This window comes from Ipomoea triloba, chromosome 4 (genome assembly GCF_003576645.1).
Source record: "Ipomoea triloba cultivar NCNSP0323 chromosome 4, ASM357664v1".
Classification (NCBI taxonomy): domain Eukaryota; kingdom Viridiplantae; phylum Streptophyta; class Magnoliopsida; order Solanales; family Convolvulaceae; genus Ipomoea; species Ipomoea triloba.
The window spans coordinates 27,033,851-27,050,326 of record NC_044919.1 but is presented as its reverse complement, the minus strand read 5'-3'; the positions used below and the strand labels follow the sequence as shown (position 1 = coordinate 27,050,326).

At 33.5% G+C, this 16,476-nt stretch overlaps 2 protein-coding genes across 2 annotated transcripts; both read right to left on the bottom strand.

Annotated features, from left to right (window-relative positions):
- Positions 1-2,057: 2,057 nt before the first annotated feature.
- Positions 2,058-7,510, bottom strand: LOC116016091. The gene is made up of 6 exons (XM_031256255.1): positions 7,489-7,510; positions 7,105-7,200; positions 6,197-6,374; positions 5,163-6,088; positions 3,827-5,044; positions 2,058-3,718 (listed from the first exon to the last, which is right to left on the bottom strand). The coding sequence occupies exons 1-6, from the start codon at positions 7,508-7,510 to the stop codon at positions 2,058-2,060; spliced, it is 4,101 nt and encodes a 1,366-aa protein (XP_031112115.1).
- A 4,917-nt stretch (positions 7,511-12,427) lies between these two features.
- Positions 12,428-15,566, bottom strand: LOC116016090. Its single transcript, XM_031256254.1, has 12 exons — positions 15,420-15,566; positions 14,693-14,963; positions 14,499-14,595; positions 14,290-14,417; positions 14,111-14,198; positions 13,899-14,037; positions 13,536-13,820; positions 13,213-13,440; positions 12,971-13,122; positions 12,834-12,921; positions 12,616-12,711; positions 12,428-12,493 (listed from the first exon to the last, which is right to left on the bottom strand). The coding sequence occupies exons 1-12, from the start codon at positions 15,564-15,566 to the stop codon at positions 12,428-12,430; spliced, it is 1,785 nt and encodes a 594-aa protein (XP_031112114.1).
- Positions 15,567-16,476: the final 910 nt, after the last annotated feature.

Below are 16,476 nucleotides of genomic sequence, written 5' to 3'. Positions count from 1 at the left end.
CTCCATCACTTTCAAAAGTAGATATCACTTCTACATCATCAAATTTGTAAATTCACTACTATTTTATCTATATCCATGCAATACTCTCTCACTTTCAAAAGTAGTCTCATTTACATTTTATATTATAAAAATAATAATAATATAGCAAATAAAAAATAAATAAATAAAAGAAATAAAAGTCAATTGCAAACTTGCAAGCACATAAGCTAACAAAATAAAACAAAAACAAAAAAAAAAATTCACATTACCTTCCACATCATCTCGAAAGGGGTTCACTTGGTGGGATAAGGATAGCCTTAGGGATGGTACTAATCATATAAAATTTTATTTTTAAATTTGTATGATATGAAAATACATTCATGACCAAATATATGAGGAGTCTAATTGTATTATTATATTATACATTATACATTTTTATCATTTTTATTTTTTCCAATTTTTAGTTAAATTTATGATAGCGTAACTATTTCTTTCGTGCATGTAAAACACTAACAACACGTTTGGTTCACATAATGAATTTTGAGGTAATAAGAATGCTATTCCATAAGGAATGGAATATGCAAGGAATATAATAAGAATTGTATTCTATTGTTTGGTTCACGGAAGGAATAAACTTTAGGAATTATATTACATTGTTTGGTTGGTTTAAGAAATATAAATGAAATATGTTTTAAAAGACATAAATACCCTTATAAAATATGTAATAATAATAATAAATAATAACAATAATTATAATTTATATAATTATATATCAATCAAAATATTCTTAATATATTATAACAAATTCATTCCGTGCATCGCACGGGTGAAAATACTAGTAATAACAATAATAAGGACATTCATGTTATTATTAATATTAATATTATTATTATGTAATAATAAAATAAAACTTATAATAATATTAATAACAATAATAAGAAAAAAGGAATAATAATAATAATAATAATAATACAAAACAAATTATATATAAAATAATTTGTTTAAAAAGCAAATTGGAGTTTTTGATCCCACATTGGTAACTTATGAAGATGAGCTCCTCTATATAAAAGAAGCGCTGCTTCTCTTCTGAATTTAACAACAGGATGAGGAAGCCTTAAAGAGCCAAAAACTCATTCGTTTAAGGAGTCTTAATTGCTCTTAATTACAAGTTTTATTTTAAAAATAATATAGGAGCGTTTTGGAAAAATGACGACCTTTCCCAAAAACGCCATGGGGTAAAATTGGAAATATCAACATTAGACTATTCCTGAGCACTCAGGAATAGCCTAATACATATGGAGGCCTAGGAATCTCTATTCCCCTTGCAAGGGGAATAGGTCATTCCCAGAAACATCTTGGGAATAGAAGGTTTTACCAAACAGAACAACGGAACAGGCCCTCTATTCCGCGAACCAAATGTACCATAATACGGTTATATATAATATATAGGTGATTTTACTGTCACGAAATTAATATTTGACATTTTTGACCTAAAATTAATATTTCAATGGTAAAGTGGGAATTCAACTCACAACAATAACATCTTGGAGATAGGTTTCCTACGTTGACAATAGTTAATGAGGTGCCATTTTATTTTCCAAAAATCATTGTCATGATTAATGAGGTAAGTATTCAAAACGACAACGTTCAACTGAGATGATTAATGAGGTGCCATTTTTTTTTTTCAAAAATCACTCCGAACATCTTTTTGAACATTAAATTTTGTATTTATGAACATACTAAGTTATGAACATTAAATTTTAAGTTTCTGAACATATATAAGGCATATTATGAACACTAGTATTGTACCCGTGCGTTGCACGGCTGTGTTTAACTGTACTATGTTGCATGACTAATTTGCTTTGGACTACATGCATGCCAAACGTATATTGAACGGAAATTATGATTATCAACATTCAACAATTATTAAAAAGTTCATGGTACGTATGATAAAATATTATTAAGTATTACACAACAATTAAAAATTTGCAACCTTCTTGGTACACAACATTAATGGAACACAACATTCATACAATGTACTTACTACAGTACTGCAAAAAGAAATTTATACTACATGTTTACAAATTATTGAAAACCTCATGGTACACAACATTCGTAGTATAATTGTTACTCTCTACATCATCATTTGATATTAAGATTCTAAACCCTTTAGGGTTACTAACACGTGAAGCAGCAACATATAATTGGCCATGAACAAAAACAGGTTTCTTTAAGAGTAACCCAACATGCTTTAATGTTTGACCCTGGCTTTTGTTAATGGTCATCGCATATGCCAACACTAACGGAAATTGTCTTCTTTGAAAATTGAATGGAAGCCTTGTATTTGTTGGCGTCATTGACATCCTTGGTATCAAGACGATTTGTCCAGCGTTATGACCAGCGACAATTTTTGCCTCGATAACATGCTCTGATAATCTAGTGATAATAAGCCTTGTGCCATTGCAAAGTCCCATTGCGTGATCTATATTTCTCAACAACATGAGTGGAGATCCCACTTTAAGAGTTAAAGCATGATTAGGAATGCCAGATGCTTTTAATCCATTAAGGAATTCTGGAGTGTGCATATCCGATAGGATGCCATTATTTGAATCTGCCTTACACACCGTGTCGCAACTTAGGTATGTCCGGCTTTCAGCAACATGGAGATCTGTCATATATTCATTCACTGCATTCACAACATCTAGCGTGGGGGCTAATATCGCACGACTCTCCATGTACTCTTGGTGACAACACCCTTCTTTGAACATTGGAAAAATATTATCCACAATAGTTGCTATGTTGTCCCCTGTCGATGGCAACAACATTTCTTGAGGAATTTTAACTTTGGCATAGCCGTCATTAGGGCCTCCCAAGATACCATCGCCGATTTGGGCCAACCACTGGGCAAAATCTTTAATATCCTCAATATTAGCACCTTGTTCATTTGTATTTAGGCGAAGATTCTTTGTTAACCTCAAGACTTGACATGATCCCCACAAGTAAGAAGAGTTTATTGTTGCAGAAACAATATCTTGCCTTGATCCTTTCGGCACAACCGGTAGTATTTGTCTAAAATCACCTCCTAATACCATCGTTTTACCACCAAATGTCTTACTACCACTATTGCAATCTTGGACCCGCATAAGATCTCTCAAAGTTCTATCTAGACATTCGAAGCAATGTTTGTGCATCATTGGTGCTTCGTCCCATATTATAAGCTTTGCAGTTATCAATAGTTGGGCAAGATGGCTACCTTGAGATATGTTGCATGTCGAGTCTTCTGTAACGGCAATAGGTATAGCAAACCGCGAGTGAGCTGTCCGACCGCCTGGCAAGAGCAAAGAAGCAATACCGCTAGATGCAACATTAAGGACCACTTTTCCTTGTGACCTTATTTTTGCAGAGAGTGCTTTCCAAACAAATGTCTTTCCGGTGCCGCCATATCTATAAACAAAGAAAAAGCCGCCCTTCTGTTCTTGTACATCATTTAGGATCGTGTTGTACACCAAAGATTGCTCATCAGTTAATTGACTTTCTAACCTGCCGCTCTCTATAAGTAGAGCATCCCGATCATATCCAAGCTCATCACACAACAAACGATTGTTGAGGTTCCAAGATTCTTCAAGAATTGGAATTGGCATATGAGGGTAATCTTTCAAGGACTTGTTGTACTTTTGTAACAATCGCTCAATCTCAATTAATGCTAAATCCTTCTTCTCATCATCAGACAAACTCAGATCTGCATTTTACAGAGTGCATTGTTAAAAAAAAATAAATGCTATTAACGCTATAGTACATAAGTTAAAATAATTATTAAAACACAATAATTTTAGAATAGAATACTTACCATCATTGGAGAATAACCTCCGCCTATTAAATAGTACGTCCTTTGCCAAGTGATGCCATACTTGACACCATACGTTTTCGGGCCGGTTAACCAAGTTGGATGCTAATAAGACTACAAAAAGTTTTCTCATTGCTGTTGCAGTAGACCAAAGACTTGCTTCATTGATTGCATCTATGTATTCTCTGTCATCATCTAAAAGCCCTCTTGCATAGCATGCATCCATAAAGGATGGATATACTACACCTTGATACGACTTGATGTCATCAAAATTAGTAGGACCACGAACTACATTTAAGAGACATCTCAAATAATAAATTTCTCCACTGCCGGGCGGTACGTAAAATATTCTTCCAATAGAGAAACCCCTCTTCCTCGGATGCCATTCTCTAATATCCTTCTTCCATACAAATCTTGTTGGCATGTCAATATAAGCTAACTCCCTTGCCGATTGAAACTTCTTGTTAGCATCAAACCACGCGGTAAACATACTCTGGTATACAGTTGGTCGACTTAACACATTCTCAATTCTGTCATCATCCTGGAATACCACTGATTGACAATCCGGCAAATGGAAGCTCAACCTCTCCACAGGCGGGTGCCTGTACTGGACCTCAAAGCTTAACAATCTCCATGCAGCTTCGCATGCTGACACGTATCTACAATCGTAGAACATAGTAATTTCGTCAACATGCTCACTTGCATGGTCATCTGCGGTGCTCTTATAGAATTCTGCGGTTACCCTGTTATTGCCTTTGTTCACATACTTGAACAGATACTTGATTGATCTAGATTGGTTACACCATTCTACGTTGATGTGGGCTTTGTATTTGAGAAGAAGGTATCTATTATGTGGCACCACATATCTACTATCCAACTTTATACCATTCTTATCAACTGTTCGACCATTTGAACGACGTCTGTAGATTGGATATCCATCATCATCTAATGTTGACACATCTGCATATTTCTTAGGGAAGTGTTTAGAACACTTGTTGTTTGCCATGCATGGAGATTTAGGCCTTGCTCTACCACATGGCCCGTGAATCATAAACTCGTCAACAGCATTAAAATATGCGTTGTCCATTATTGGGTCCGATATCTCGGCTGAAATAAATTGGTCAATCATATCTGTTGTAAAGCCTTGAGGCCGTCTTTCTAGGAAAATCAGAATGTGAGCGTGTGGTAGACCTCTCTTTTGAAATTCTATGGTGTATACAACTGCATGTAAATTACCGAAAAAATCAAAATAGATATTAGATGTTGATCTATAGAGTGACTATTGGAAATTAAGATGTATAATATTAGATATTTTGAAATTAATACAAAATTAATTCACCTGCCACAACTTTTCCAAAAAGCTTTCCCGCACGAATTTCCTTCACCAATTCATCGAGCTTTATCTTGAAAACCCTGCACAAAATGTCAGGTCTATCTTCTGGTTTGAGGTTTGATCTTAGCATGTACCTTTGGATCTCTGGCCACTTCGGGTTACATGTGAATGTTATAAATAAGTTTGGATAACCTTTGGCACGACAAATCGCCATCGCATCCTGATAATTCTGTATCATATATCGAGCCCCCCCTGTGAAACTTGACGGTAAAATGATTCTTTTTCCTTGATTGCTAGTATCAACTTCCCCTCGCGTCAAAGCATCTGAAAGACCTTTGTATGCCTCACAGCGTAGCGCTCTTTGATTATTTCGAATATATAGAAGCCGGCTTGATTCCACCATTGTGTATGCATCAACCAGAAACTGTTGGAAAAGTCTCTTTGCATGTAGTAACGTAGACAGCTCACCAAACCGCTCATGTATCCTGTACGCAAAGAATTCTCGCTGCGAGACCTTAGTTCTGCCACCGGTGGGTCTGAGCCTATCCAAATAGAATTGAATGTCCTCCCTATATCCGTCCTCTCCGAAAGGAAACAACAGCGGATACTGTAATGGTAAGTACGCAGGGTTCAACTCGTTTATCCGCTTTAGATATCCGGCGTTTGTCTCTACTATAATATCCCTATGACCAAGCGCTGGATCGAGATCCCCCACTATAAGTGCAGCGACTTCCGATACAGTGGGCAAATTGTATGTTCTCGCATCCCCATTCCGCTTACGAATCAATCTCATCTTGAACTCTGATTGTGAATTGCATTTTATATGCGTTTGAGCCCAACGGAAACATTTGACCAAGACATTGTGATCATCCAAATCTTGTTTTATGTCCTCCACTATTTGAACATGGGTTTCGGTACTCTGTTGATCGCCCCTATATCAATAGCGTTAAGAATTGTAAGAAATGAAAATAAGTTATTACACTTAGATACTAAAATATAAGAATGGTAGTACTTAAATGCGAATCTTTAAAGTTTATTACCTAAATGCGTTGATGCGATTCTCCACCTCATTCTCCGTGTCATGTATGTACAATTGAGCAAATTTTGGACTACTACCGTCTTGAGGAAGCAACCCTCCCATTAAATGGAAGTTTTGACCATTAATTCTAAATATTGGTGGGGCATTCCCAATATTTATAGATGTATCCACTTTTGCTCCTAAGGATGTAAAAGAGAACATGTTATTATACATCCTAATGTTTTTCAAAAATTCAATACGTTTCTCTCCTTGACCGAAAAATAAGTTGTAGATTCTTGTTGGCGGTACCCCCAATCTTGGTAGCTTGATCTTGCCATGAAAACAGCATGTAGAATACTTAGGTATTGCGTGCCGCACCTCCTTATTAATACGTTCTCCATACCAGAAAATTGCATGGCAATGATCACAAATATTGTTGGGATCCCCAATATCATTGTAGATCACTACAAAATTTGAATTGAAATGTAAAAAAGATACTTTAATAGAACAAAATATTAACTCTTCTTTTACCAAAATTAAAGAATAATAGGATTCAAAATTGTTTAGAAAGTAACTACGTACCGTCGGGTGCAGGTGGAATTACATTAGTGTGGTTATTTACCACAACGGATGAAGTTTGCACATCAGTATTGATTTGGGGGGAAATAGATGGCACATTATCAACATCTTGAATATTTTCTAAAGAGGGAGAAAGTAATGAAATATGTTGGTACAATAGTGTAATAAAAAATATATTATTTTCCCAATTCTATACTAATAACTAATTGTATCATGTTAATTGAAATTGAATCTCAGTATTTATAAAATCCACGCCGCATAGAAAATAATATATTTTTACTCACAAGATTATTTGAAAATATTCTAAAACATTACTTTCAGTGCAGACCTATAAATGTTCAAAATGCGTACCTAAACTTGTAGATGGTAATGAACATGTAGGTTCTACTCCATTAATGGTTGGTATGCATTTTGGAACATTGTTTTCTTCATGTTGAACCGATCCAGCTGTAATGAAAGTCAACAACATTGTATAGATCAACAAACTCACAACTCACTTATTATGCATAGTTTTTATTACATTAGTATAAGTTCATTTGTAATTAAATGAATATGAAAATTTAAGAAACATTATTAAGATATATTATACAATGGAGATTTATATGAAATTAAATAAATAAATTTATGTCCTCATTCACATAGGAGGTTTAAAAAAAAGATAAAAACTCATTAAAAGTAAAAGTTGCTAACAGAACAATTTGCAATAATAAATTACATCTATATTAGACTGCTTACCAGCAAAACCGTTTTCCTCCATTTCTTTGCTTGTATCGTGTAATGTAGATGCAATTCCTCTTCTAAATTGCGAGGAGGGTGAATTGATAAATTTGACCTCAACCTGTTTGTTCTATTTCTCGTCTCTTTTGGACAAAAAACATTGTTTTGTTAAGAAAGACATATGACTAAGATAGCATTGAAGTTGTTAACCATGATTGTCATTTTTTTTTTGATGTAATACTAAATTCTATTTAACTAACCTTTAGTAACGTTTTGGGAATGCAAGAGCCCTGTAGCATGACAGTTTGTTGTGGTCACCTGAAATGATTGAGATGATCTTCCCCGAGATGATTGCACTAATCATCCAGTTGAAGAAATTATATTTACAATACACATTTAATTTATAATGTGTAATCTAAAACTCTTTGATAAATAAAAATTAGTAAAGTTTTTTAATGGAATTGGATACTATTACGTATTGAACCTAAATTTTCAATTTTAAATCTCTAGATTCAAACAAAAATTAACTAACCTTTAGTAACGTCACTGTACGTCAAGTGGCCAACTTCATGAAATTTTGTTGGTGTGTCCTTAAATAATTGAGATGTTCTTCCCCGCAATGATTGCACTAATAAAAAAGTTCCTCAAAAGTGATTTAAAAATATATTGTGCAAGAAGATATTTAAGTACAAAATTTAATTTGTACTATATAATTTAAAAACTATATAATAACTAACCATTATTCAATTAATTTAATGGAATTGGAAGTTGATTACGTAATTAAACTACACTGTACAGTCTCAAGTAAAAAAATGCAGAACACACACCAAAAATTAAACAAACCTTTAGTAGAGACACTGGACGTCAAATGCACAACACTCCTCAAGTTTGTTGGTGTGTCTTGAAATACTTGAGATGATATTGGCCGCATTGATTGCACTAATATAAAAGTTCAACAAAAGAGATTTAAAAATAGAATACAATTTCTAATGTGTAATTTAAAAACTATATAGTAAATAACCAGTAGTCAATTATTTTAATGGAATTTTATGTCTATGGCTAATTGCGACTACACTCGCATTTAGTAAAAAGCATAACACAGACCATTAAAAAAACTAACCTTTAGTAACGACAGAGGACGTCAAGTGCCCAACACTCCTCAAGTTTGTTGGTGTGTCTTGAAATCCTTTAGATGATATTCTCCCCGTTGATTGCGCTAATAAAAGAGTTGACCAAAAGTGATTAATAACAAAAACAACATTCGTAATGGTTAATTTTCCAAATATATGATAACTAACCATTACTCAATTATTTATATGGAAATGGATCTCGATTACGTATTGAACCTCAACTTGTTTTTAGAAAAAAAAAAAGACAACAATTAAAGAAACCTTTAGTAACGTCAGTTGACGTCAATTGGCCACCACTCCGAAAGTTTGTTGGTGTGTATTGGCAACCTTGAGATGACATTCCAGAAGTTGATTGCACTAATATAAAGGTTGCACAAAAGTGATTTAAAAATAACATCTCAATTATAATGGTTAATTTTGAACTAAATGATAACTAACCATTAGTCAAGTCTCTTAATGGCAATGTATACGTGCTATTACGTCTTGAACCTACATTTCCAATTAGACAAAACCGAAACCCAAAGACTCAATGAGGATCAACAAAATCAAATTAAAATAGCGAAAATAAAATGAGTCAAATTATGGTACACCTAATATCATGTTAATAACTAATTTTGTAAACAGTTTATATAAAAATGCGAGGTTCTATTATTACCTTTATTGCAGCTGCCCCATTGGGATAGTGGCGTGTTAGAACTAATATTGGACTTTATTAAGTTACCACCTGCAAATTAATGAGTTGTGGGTACAAATTATTATATATAACTACCATACATAAAATTACTAAAAATAAAATATATTTGTCAATAGTCATTCGAAAAAGGTTGTTCTACTCATGTGAAATACTTACTATTATTCAAAATGGTCAATGTCGTATTTATAAAGTTCTCAAACACGCCAAATACGTAAGGATCCGTGCGTGGCACATGATGTGGTGCTCTTGTTGGCAACACATGATGTTCATTGTCTGTGTTGTTGTTTTCTGCATTGTGAAAGACCATTATGTAAAATAAGCAAGTATACTACAATATTATACTCATTACTTAACAATCATATACTTTGTAAACATTATCTTAAAAAATTACATGAAATATTTTACAGACATTGTAGTATAAAATTTTAGCGTATATATGTATAAACTACATATACGGACACACAATTATTAATATATATGTATTTTATATATATATAAAATATATACGGACACACCATTATATCTGTAATATATATATATATATATATATATATATATAATAAACAAATATCAGATGATGCATCCGTAGTGTTCATTTTGGATCTCCCAGCTGCACATCTCTCCCTCTCTACTCTAACCTCCATTTCTCTACTGCTATTACACTCATATATGTAACTCTACGAACCCAGATCTTTAATCCATGCATATATCGCTAAACCTCGCCGTAAACGACATACCATAGCCGTTAATCGACGACTTGAGGTACCGATACCATTAGCAAATTGAAGAAAAGGATTTTGGTGCAAGATGGAGAACAATGAACTGGTAAGTTTCTGTTCAGAGTGTATTTAGTTTTGAGATCGTAGATCTACGATTTCCGACCTGCTTATTTTTGAAATGCATGTCTTTTCCGATGAAACTTGCAGGTTTGTTTTTTCGGTTACTTCTAGTGAGAAACAAAACTACGGACGACTGGACTATGTACTGATTCACAGACCCATGTGCTTGAAAATGAAGTTTCAAGCTAATGTATTTGGACCCATGTGCTTGAAAATGAAGTTTCAAGCTAATGTATTTGGTAATTTGTGCTTGAAAATGAAGTTTCAAGCTAATGTATTTGGTAATTTCTCTATTCATTTTGTTTTCAGTTCTTAATTATTTGGTAATTTCTCTATTCATTTTGTTTTCAGTTCTTAATCTTGCACGAAATCTGGACTGTCAATTTTTTAAAGTTTCAACCTAGGGTATTTGGTAAAGTTGTCAATTTTTTAAAGTTTCAACCTAGGGTATTTGGTAAAGTTTCAGTTTGTGTTATGTAATGACAACTCAAATATGTTGATTACTCAATTAGAAGGATACCTATTCACTGTCAATTTGTATTGCCTTGGCCTGCAGTTAATGAATTGCCCTGAGTTCTGTAAATTTGCAATTTGTATAAAAAACTTAAGTTGATTTAAGTTTGTTGATACAATTTCAGTAATACATTACTGAAATTTGACTACAATTAATGTTCATGAACACCTAAAAACCCTCAGTACATAGAGTGGTTTCGTGCTAAATGGTAATAGAAATTTACTATGTTTTAGTAGGTTAGAAATTTTCACTCTAAATATCTAACCTACGTAATCAACTCTAAAACCATTTGAAATGTAAAAGAATCAGAGTGAGTACCTTTCTCATTGGATGGATGTTTCCTTTTAGTGCCTATGACCGCTGATTTGGTGAGCTTCCTCATGCTTGCATTTGGTTATTAGTTTTTCTGTGTCTCATGAACAGTGAATAGGTAGTATTTATACTGTAGTAATCAGCATCAAACAGTGAATAGGTAGTATTTATACTGTAGTAATCAGCATCAATAATGGAGGGGACTTTTGTTTTTTCCAGTATGACATCATCAATAATGGAGGGGACTTTTGTTTTTTCCAGTATGACATTGGAAGACTAAATGACTTACATGCTTTTTTCCAGTATGACATTGGAAGACTAAATGACTTACATGCCATTAATGAGTATGACATTGGAAGACTAAATGACTTACATGCCATTAATGATTTTAGCTCCATAATGATGATTAACTTTATATGTAACCAAATAATTACACTGATGTATATTTTATTGACAATTTTTAACTGAATTGTTAGCCTAATGTTTAATTAAATTCTCTAATTGGCAGCTAAACTGACACAGTTTTAATACATATTCAATTAATAGCTTTTTTAATATTTATTATCCACAGGATTCAAGGTTGTGCATTGGCCTTCATAACTGATGATTACAGAATAGTGTTATCCATATACTAAGGATGAATCAAGCAAACAACACACATGCTCTCAGTGGTGTGAAATAGATAAGTCACCTATTCATTTTATAATTAGTTATTAATTAAAATAATGATCCAATTTGACTGAGATGATAGAATAATAGAAGAAATGTATTGGTTTTCTTGATTTACAATTTGGTCTATTAGAAATGTACCATCTATTCAAATTTTCATTAAAAAAATAATACAGCTTACTGGTAAAAATTTAAAAGTTTGGATACTACCATCTCTTCAAAATTTTCAATTTAATGAAAGTAAAGTTTGTAAATTACCAACTCAAACTGTGTAGAGTATTGTCTTTCTGTTCATTTAAACACAATGACAGTTATGAATTGTTCTAGCACTGGAATTTCTAATTCCTACTGTCAATATCTCAGTTTATATGCTAAGGATGAATCAAGAACATAACTGACACACTATTAGTGGAGGCGAGAGGTAAGTCACTTGTACGTATTCTTTTTTTTTTTTTTTTTGAAAACACTTGTACCTATTCTTAATTAGTTAGTAATACAGTGTCAGATTAGTGTTTTTTTTGCTGGATTAGTTGAGCAATTTGTTCATTAAAAATTTGCTAGAAATGTATGGCAATTTGTTGACATAGTATTTCAACTGAGCAAATACTGAACTGATCTACATACTAAACACTGAACTAAGCAAATACAACTAAACAAATTTTCAAAATATAATTTATTGAATACAAATGGAATGTATGTTACTAAGCAAATACAAATAAACCAATTTTCTAATTTATTGAGCCTAACTAAACAATTTTCAGAACTGCAGTACATACTAAGTGTAGACAGTTTTGCTAGGTTATAGCAGTGCTCCAACTTTGCTCAAAGTTTCTGCTTTACATCTCCTGCCCTTAGATCTTGAATCCTGCAACAATAATCCAAAATTCAAACTGTGGTTTAGTTAGGAATGCCACTTTTATTTTGATCCACAACGGTTTGACCTGCAATACTTTTTTTTAAAACCAAAATAAGAAGCAGTCACAATACATAACCAATAGGGAAATTCGGGGTACAGTTTAAAACAGAAAGCAACACCAGAAACAAAGTTTCTGCTTTACATCTCCTGCCCTTAGACCTGAAATCCTGCAACAATAATACAAAATTCACAGAGTGGTTTAGTTAGGAATGCCACTTTGATTTTGAACAACACCGGTTTGACCTGCAATACTGTTTTTTAATACCAAAATAATAAGCAGTCACAATACATAACCAATAGCGAAATTCGGGGTACAGTTTAAAACAGAAACCAACACCAGAAACAAAACATAACTGTCATACACAATAGTAACCAAACTGTCCATAAAAAACAGTCATAGAAAACACTCAATCTATCTTCTCTAACTTGACATGGCATTGCTTCACTTTCTTTCCACCCTTGGTTGAGGAGAATGAATCAAGCAAACAACGCTTGACTGGTCCATCAGTAGTACAATCTGTACTACTCGTTGGAGCCAACAGAGCAACAGGACTCTCCCCCTCATCACTCTCAAACCCCTGACCATTGAAAACATATATTAACCAAAGTTAGCATTTGAGGAAGACTTACTGTTTAACTGCATTTAGTTAAAAAAAAAAACCCACTACCTCCAAAAATTTATCATCCCCCTCGCTTATAGGGCCTTCAGAGTTAAAGTCATTTTCTTCTAAAGCTAGAAGATCAGGGCAGAGTTGTTGCAGCAGTAACTGGTCAGTGTTAATTTTCACTACAGGAAATGGGATATTACGACGAACAAAGTGTTCCTTCTTTGCTGAAATCTTGAAAAGCATTGTCTTCCCTTTGAGTTCATATATCTCCTTTATGTGTCCAAGGTTCTGAAAAAATGAAGCTACAGATTAGTTATAAGGGTTGACAATAAAATAAATCTCAACTTAAAAAATGCCCTATAACAAATTTAGAAAAAACTTACATTCAAATTCCTTTCATATAGGTCTTCTGTTGCAATACCTAGCAAATCAACGCATTCCCTATCCCATATCAAAAAGGATGCAGTACCCTTCATGTCAACTACACGCACTCTGAGTTTATACTTTCTAACACTACCATCAGGGATTTCATTACATTTGAAACACTTATTGACACCCTCAGAAAGTTTGAGTGCTTTATTGCAACCCTTCTTAGGACAGGAAATATAAAACCAATCACTTGGTTTTTCCACACCATTTACCCTTGCAGCTATCCAAAAGTCACCAAACTGGATAAAAAAAAAAAGAATACAGATATTAAATTAATGAATAAGAATTCGCAAATGTATTCCAAAATCATTAATTACATCTTCAGTGTCGTAGAGATCATTAATAGTAATGAGCTCCAGCGATTGAGTGCTCGAATCATCATGAGTGTTTGTGAAACTCATGCTAGACATGGAAGCTATACTCCTCATGGGTGTAAGCTGGGACAGCTCTGTCATACTGTAAATTATAAAGAAGAGTTAATAACAAATATAAAAACAATGAAAAAAGAATTCAGTTCATGTAAAGTTACCTTTCTTTAAACTGCTGCATTTCAGGACAATCAATATTAAAGTGAATTTGAGTGACATCATAGGAGGAGCAGATTTTTACATCACCATCTGAAATTATATATGTGTATGTTAGTATAGGTGCACATCTAGAATCTAGAATATGATTTAAAGTACTTTGATAAACAGTGATGTCACTTACCTCTAACACCAAATTTCAGTCTACAGCACTGGATCAGCACATACAGAGGCTCATTACCAGGAGATTGATAGAAAGGCTCAATTTTTGCAACATGGTCATCCCAAAAAGTACAGGTTAGACGATTACCCCTAAGCAATCAAACGCAAATATTTAGCGAACAACAGATGCATCCTACTTATATGGTAAAAAACAGATAATACATTACTTACTGTGAATCTTCTATAACAAAATCAATTAGTCTAGTATCATTGCCATTGATGGTCTTCTGTTGTGGAGCATGTATTTGAACAACTCGACCAATCAAATCTAATTGAAAAACATATGCTGTCAAAAGAAAGGCAGAAAACAGAAACAACTTTTGTACACTAATTAATGGACAGAAAATTAAGATTTGAATGCTTACCAAACAGCTCTTTGTCATTTATGCTTGGGTTACTCCTCAAACTTTGGAATGACCTGATTCTGTACATGTGTCTAGGGAAATTTGCAGACCTATATTCTTTCATAATAGTCTCACCATTGAATTGCAACATGTATTCATGCATACTGGTTTTATAAGTATGCCAGTTGGCTACCACAAAGAAGTTTTTTACACAATAGACAGATCCTTCAACAAAACTGTTAAGGAATTTAGGAAGGATGTCGTTTGGTATATGGGCATGCGTAACAGTCCCCTGAAGAGATAAATAAATATTTATGTGCTTAGCATTTGTTGAAAAAGATTGAACCAAAACAAAATAAAACTTTACAGTTTCGGTATGGGATTTGAAAGACTTATTTTGGTACCGAAACAGAAAAGACAGGGAAATTAAAAAAACAAAATTTCAGGCAGATTAATGAAGCATTTTTACAGAAAAACTAACATGGAATTGATTTTTTTTGCAGGTTCGTGAAATATTTATGTACAGAAAAACTAACATGGAATCTATTTTTTTTTTGCAGGTTCGTGAAATATTTATGTACAGAAAAACTAACATGGAATTTTTTTTTTTTTGCAGGTTCATGAAGTATTTATGTACATATATTTGTCACTGTAAAATACTTACCTCTTCGTCATGAAAAAATATTTGTCACTGTAAAATACTTACCTCTTCGTCATGAAAAATCATTTGTCACTGTAAAATACTTACCTCTTCGTCATGAAAAATCAACTCTCTGCTCTTGATCTGAGTAGAGCCTCTCCTTTCCATTACACAGTAGGTACGAATCACTCGTAGCTTTATAGCACTACGTCTGTTCCAGGCTTTCAACTGGTTGGCAAGACAATACATCCCCATTATACAAAATCGTTTAGCAGCAGAACGCAAAAGATAACAGCACTGGAGAATTTTTTTGTATCTGTATGTAGTCTATAGCTTAATATGGCATGTAATATATATCTGAGATGTAGATGTTTAGAAGCTTCAGAGTTCTAAATGTACTGTATTTATTGTTGCCTTGGTACTCTAACCGTTAATGACGGCTAGAGTATATATATCCAAGAAGGCATTATGGAGATCGTATACATATGCCTGTATATAATGATGAGCGTGAAGGAGCTCTATAATTGTTCATGGAATATAATGATGAGCGTGAAGGAGCTCTATAATTGTTCATGGATTATAATGATGAGCGTGAAGGAGCTCTATAATTGTTCATGGATTACCGAATCGTTAGCGAAGGAGCTCTATAATTGTTCATGGATTACCGAATCGTTAGCGACGATTCGGTTTAATTGTTCATGGATTACCGAATCGTTAGCGACGATTCGGTTTACTATTATATTTCCCGGTAATGCTTTCCGGCTAATTTGAAAATAAATTTCGGTAATTGGATCACATTAAACCACTAAATTTAATGTTGCAACGTTGGTAAAACCTAACGTAAAGACGCGCTGGTTATTATCCTACAACGGCGGCGTTTACACTTGGGCGGGAATTTGTGAAAAAATTAGCCCATTACGACGCCTTTTTTTGTGCTGCATTTATTGCTGCTCTTGTTGCTATTTTATATATAGAGATGTAATAGAGTGAATGCTATAATGTATACTTTATGAACATTAAACTTTGACTCAAGATCCAAGATATAATTTGTACTAGATTGGCGAATGGGGTTGTCCAAGTTGACATAAGTGTGTATTTTGATTTTTTGTGCACAGAGTCAATAAGATGGACGGACTATAGAACCAATCATTATTCTATAGACCAT

What these genes read in the sequence shown, in the direction of transcription:
- LOC116016091 (XM_031256255.1), bottom strand. Translation starts at nt 7,510, where the DNA reads ATGGAGGAAAACGGTTTTGCTG. An exon ending in GGAGGAAAACGGTTTTGCTG is followed by an intron (nt 7,201 to 7,488) that starts GTAAGCAGTCTA and finishes CTTTCATTACAG; the next exon opens with CTGGATCGGTTCAACATGAA. An exon ending in ATTACCATCTACAAGTTTAG is followed by an intron (nt 6,375 to 7,104) that starts GTACGCATTTTG and finishes TTACATCCTTAG; the next exon opens with GAGCAAAAGTGGATACATCT.
- LOC116016090 (XM_031256254.1), bottom strand. Translation starts at nt 15,566, where the DNA reads ATGGGGATGTATTGTCTTGCCAACCAGTTGAAAGCCTGGAACAGACGT. An exon ending in TGATTTTTCATGACGAAGAG is followed by an intron (nt 14,964 to 15,419) that starts GTAAGTATTTTA and finishes TTATCTCTTCAG; the next exon opens with GGGACTGTTACGCATGCCCA. An exon ending in CGAATTTCCCTATTGGTTAT is followed by an intron (nt 12,494 to 12,615) that starts GTATTGTGACTG and finishes TTATTGTTGCAG; the next exon opens with GATTCAAGATCTAAGGGCAG.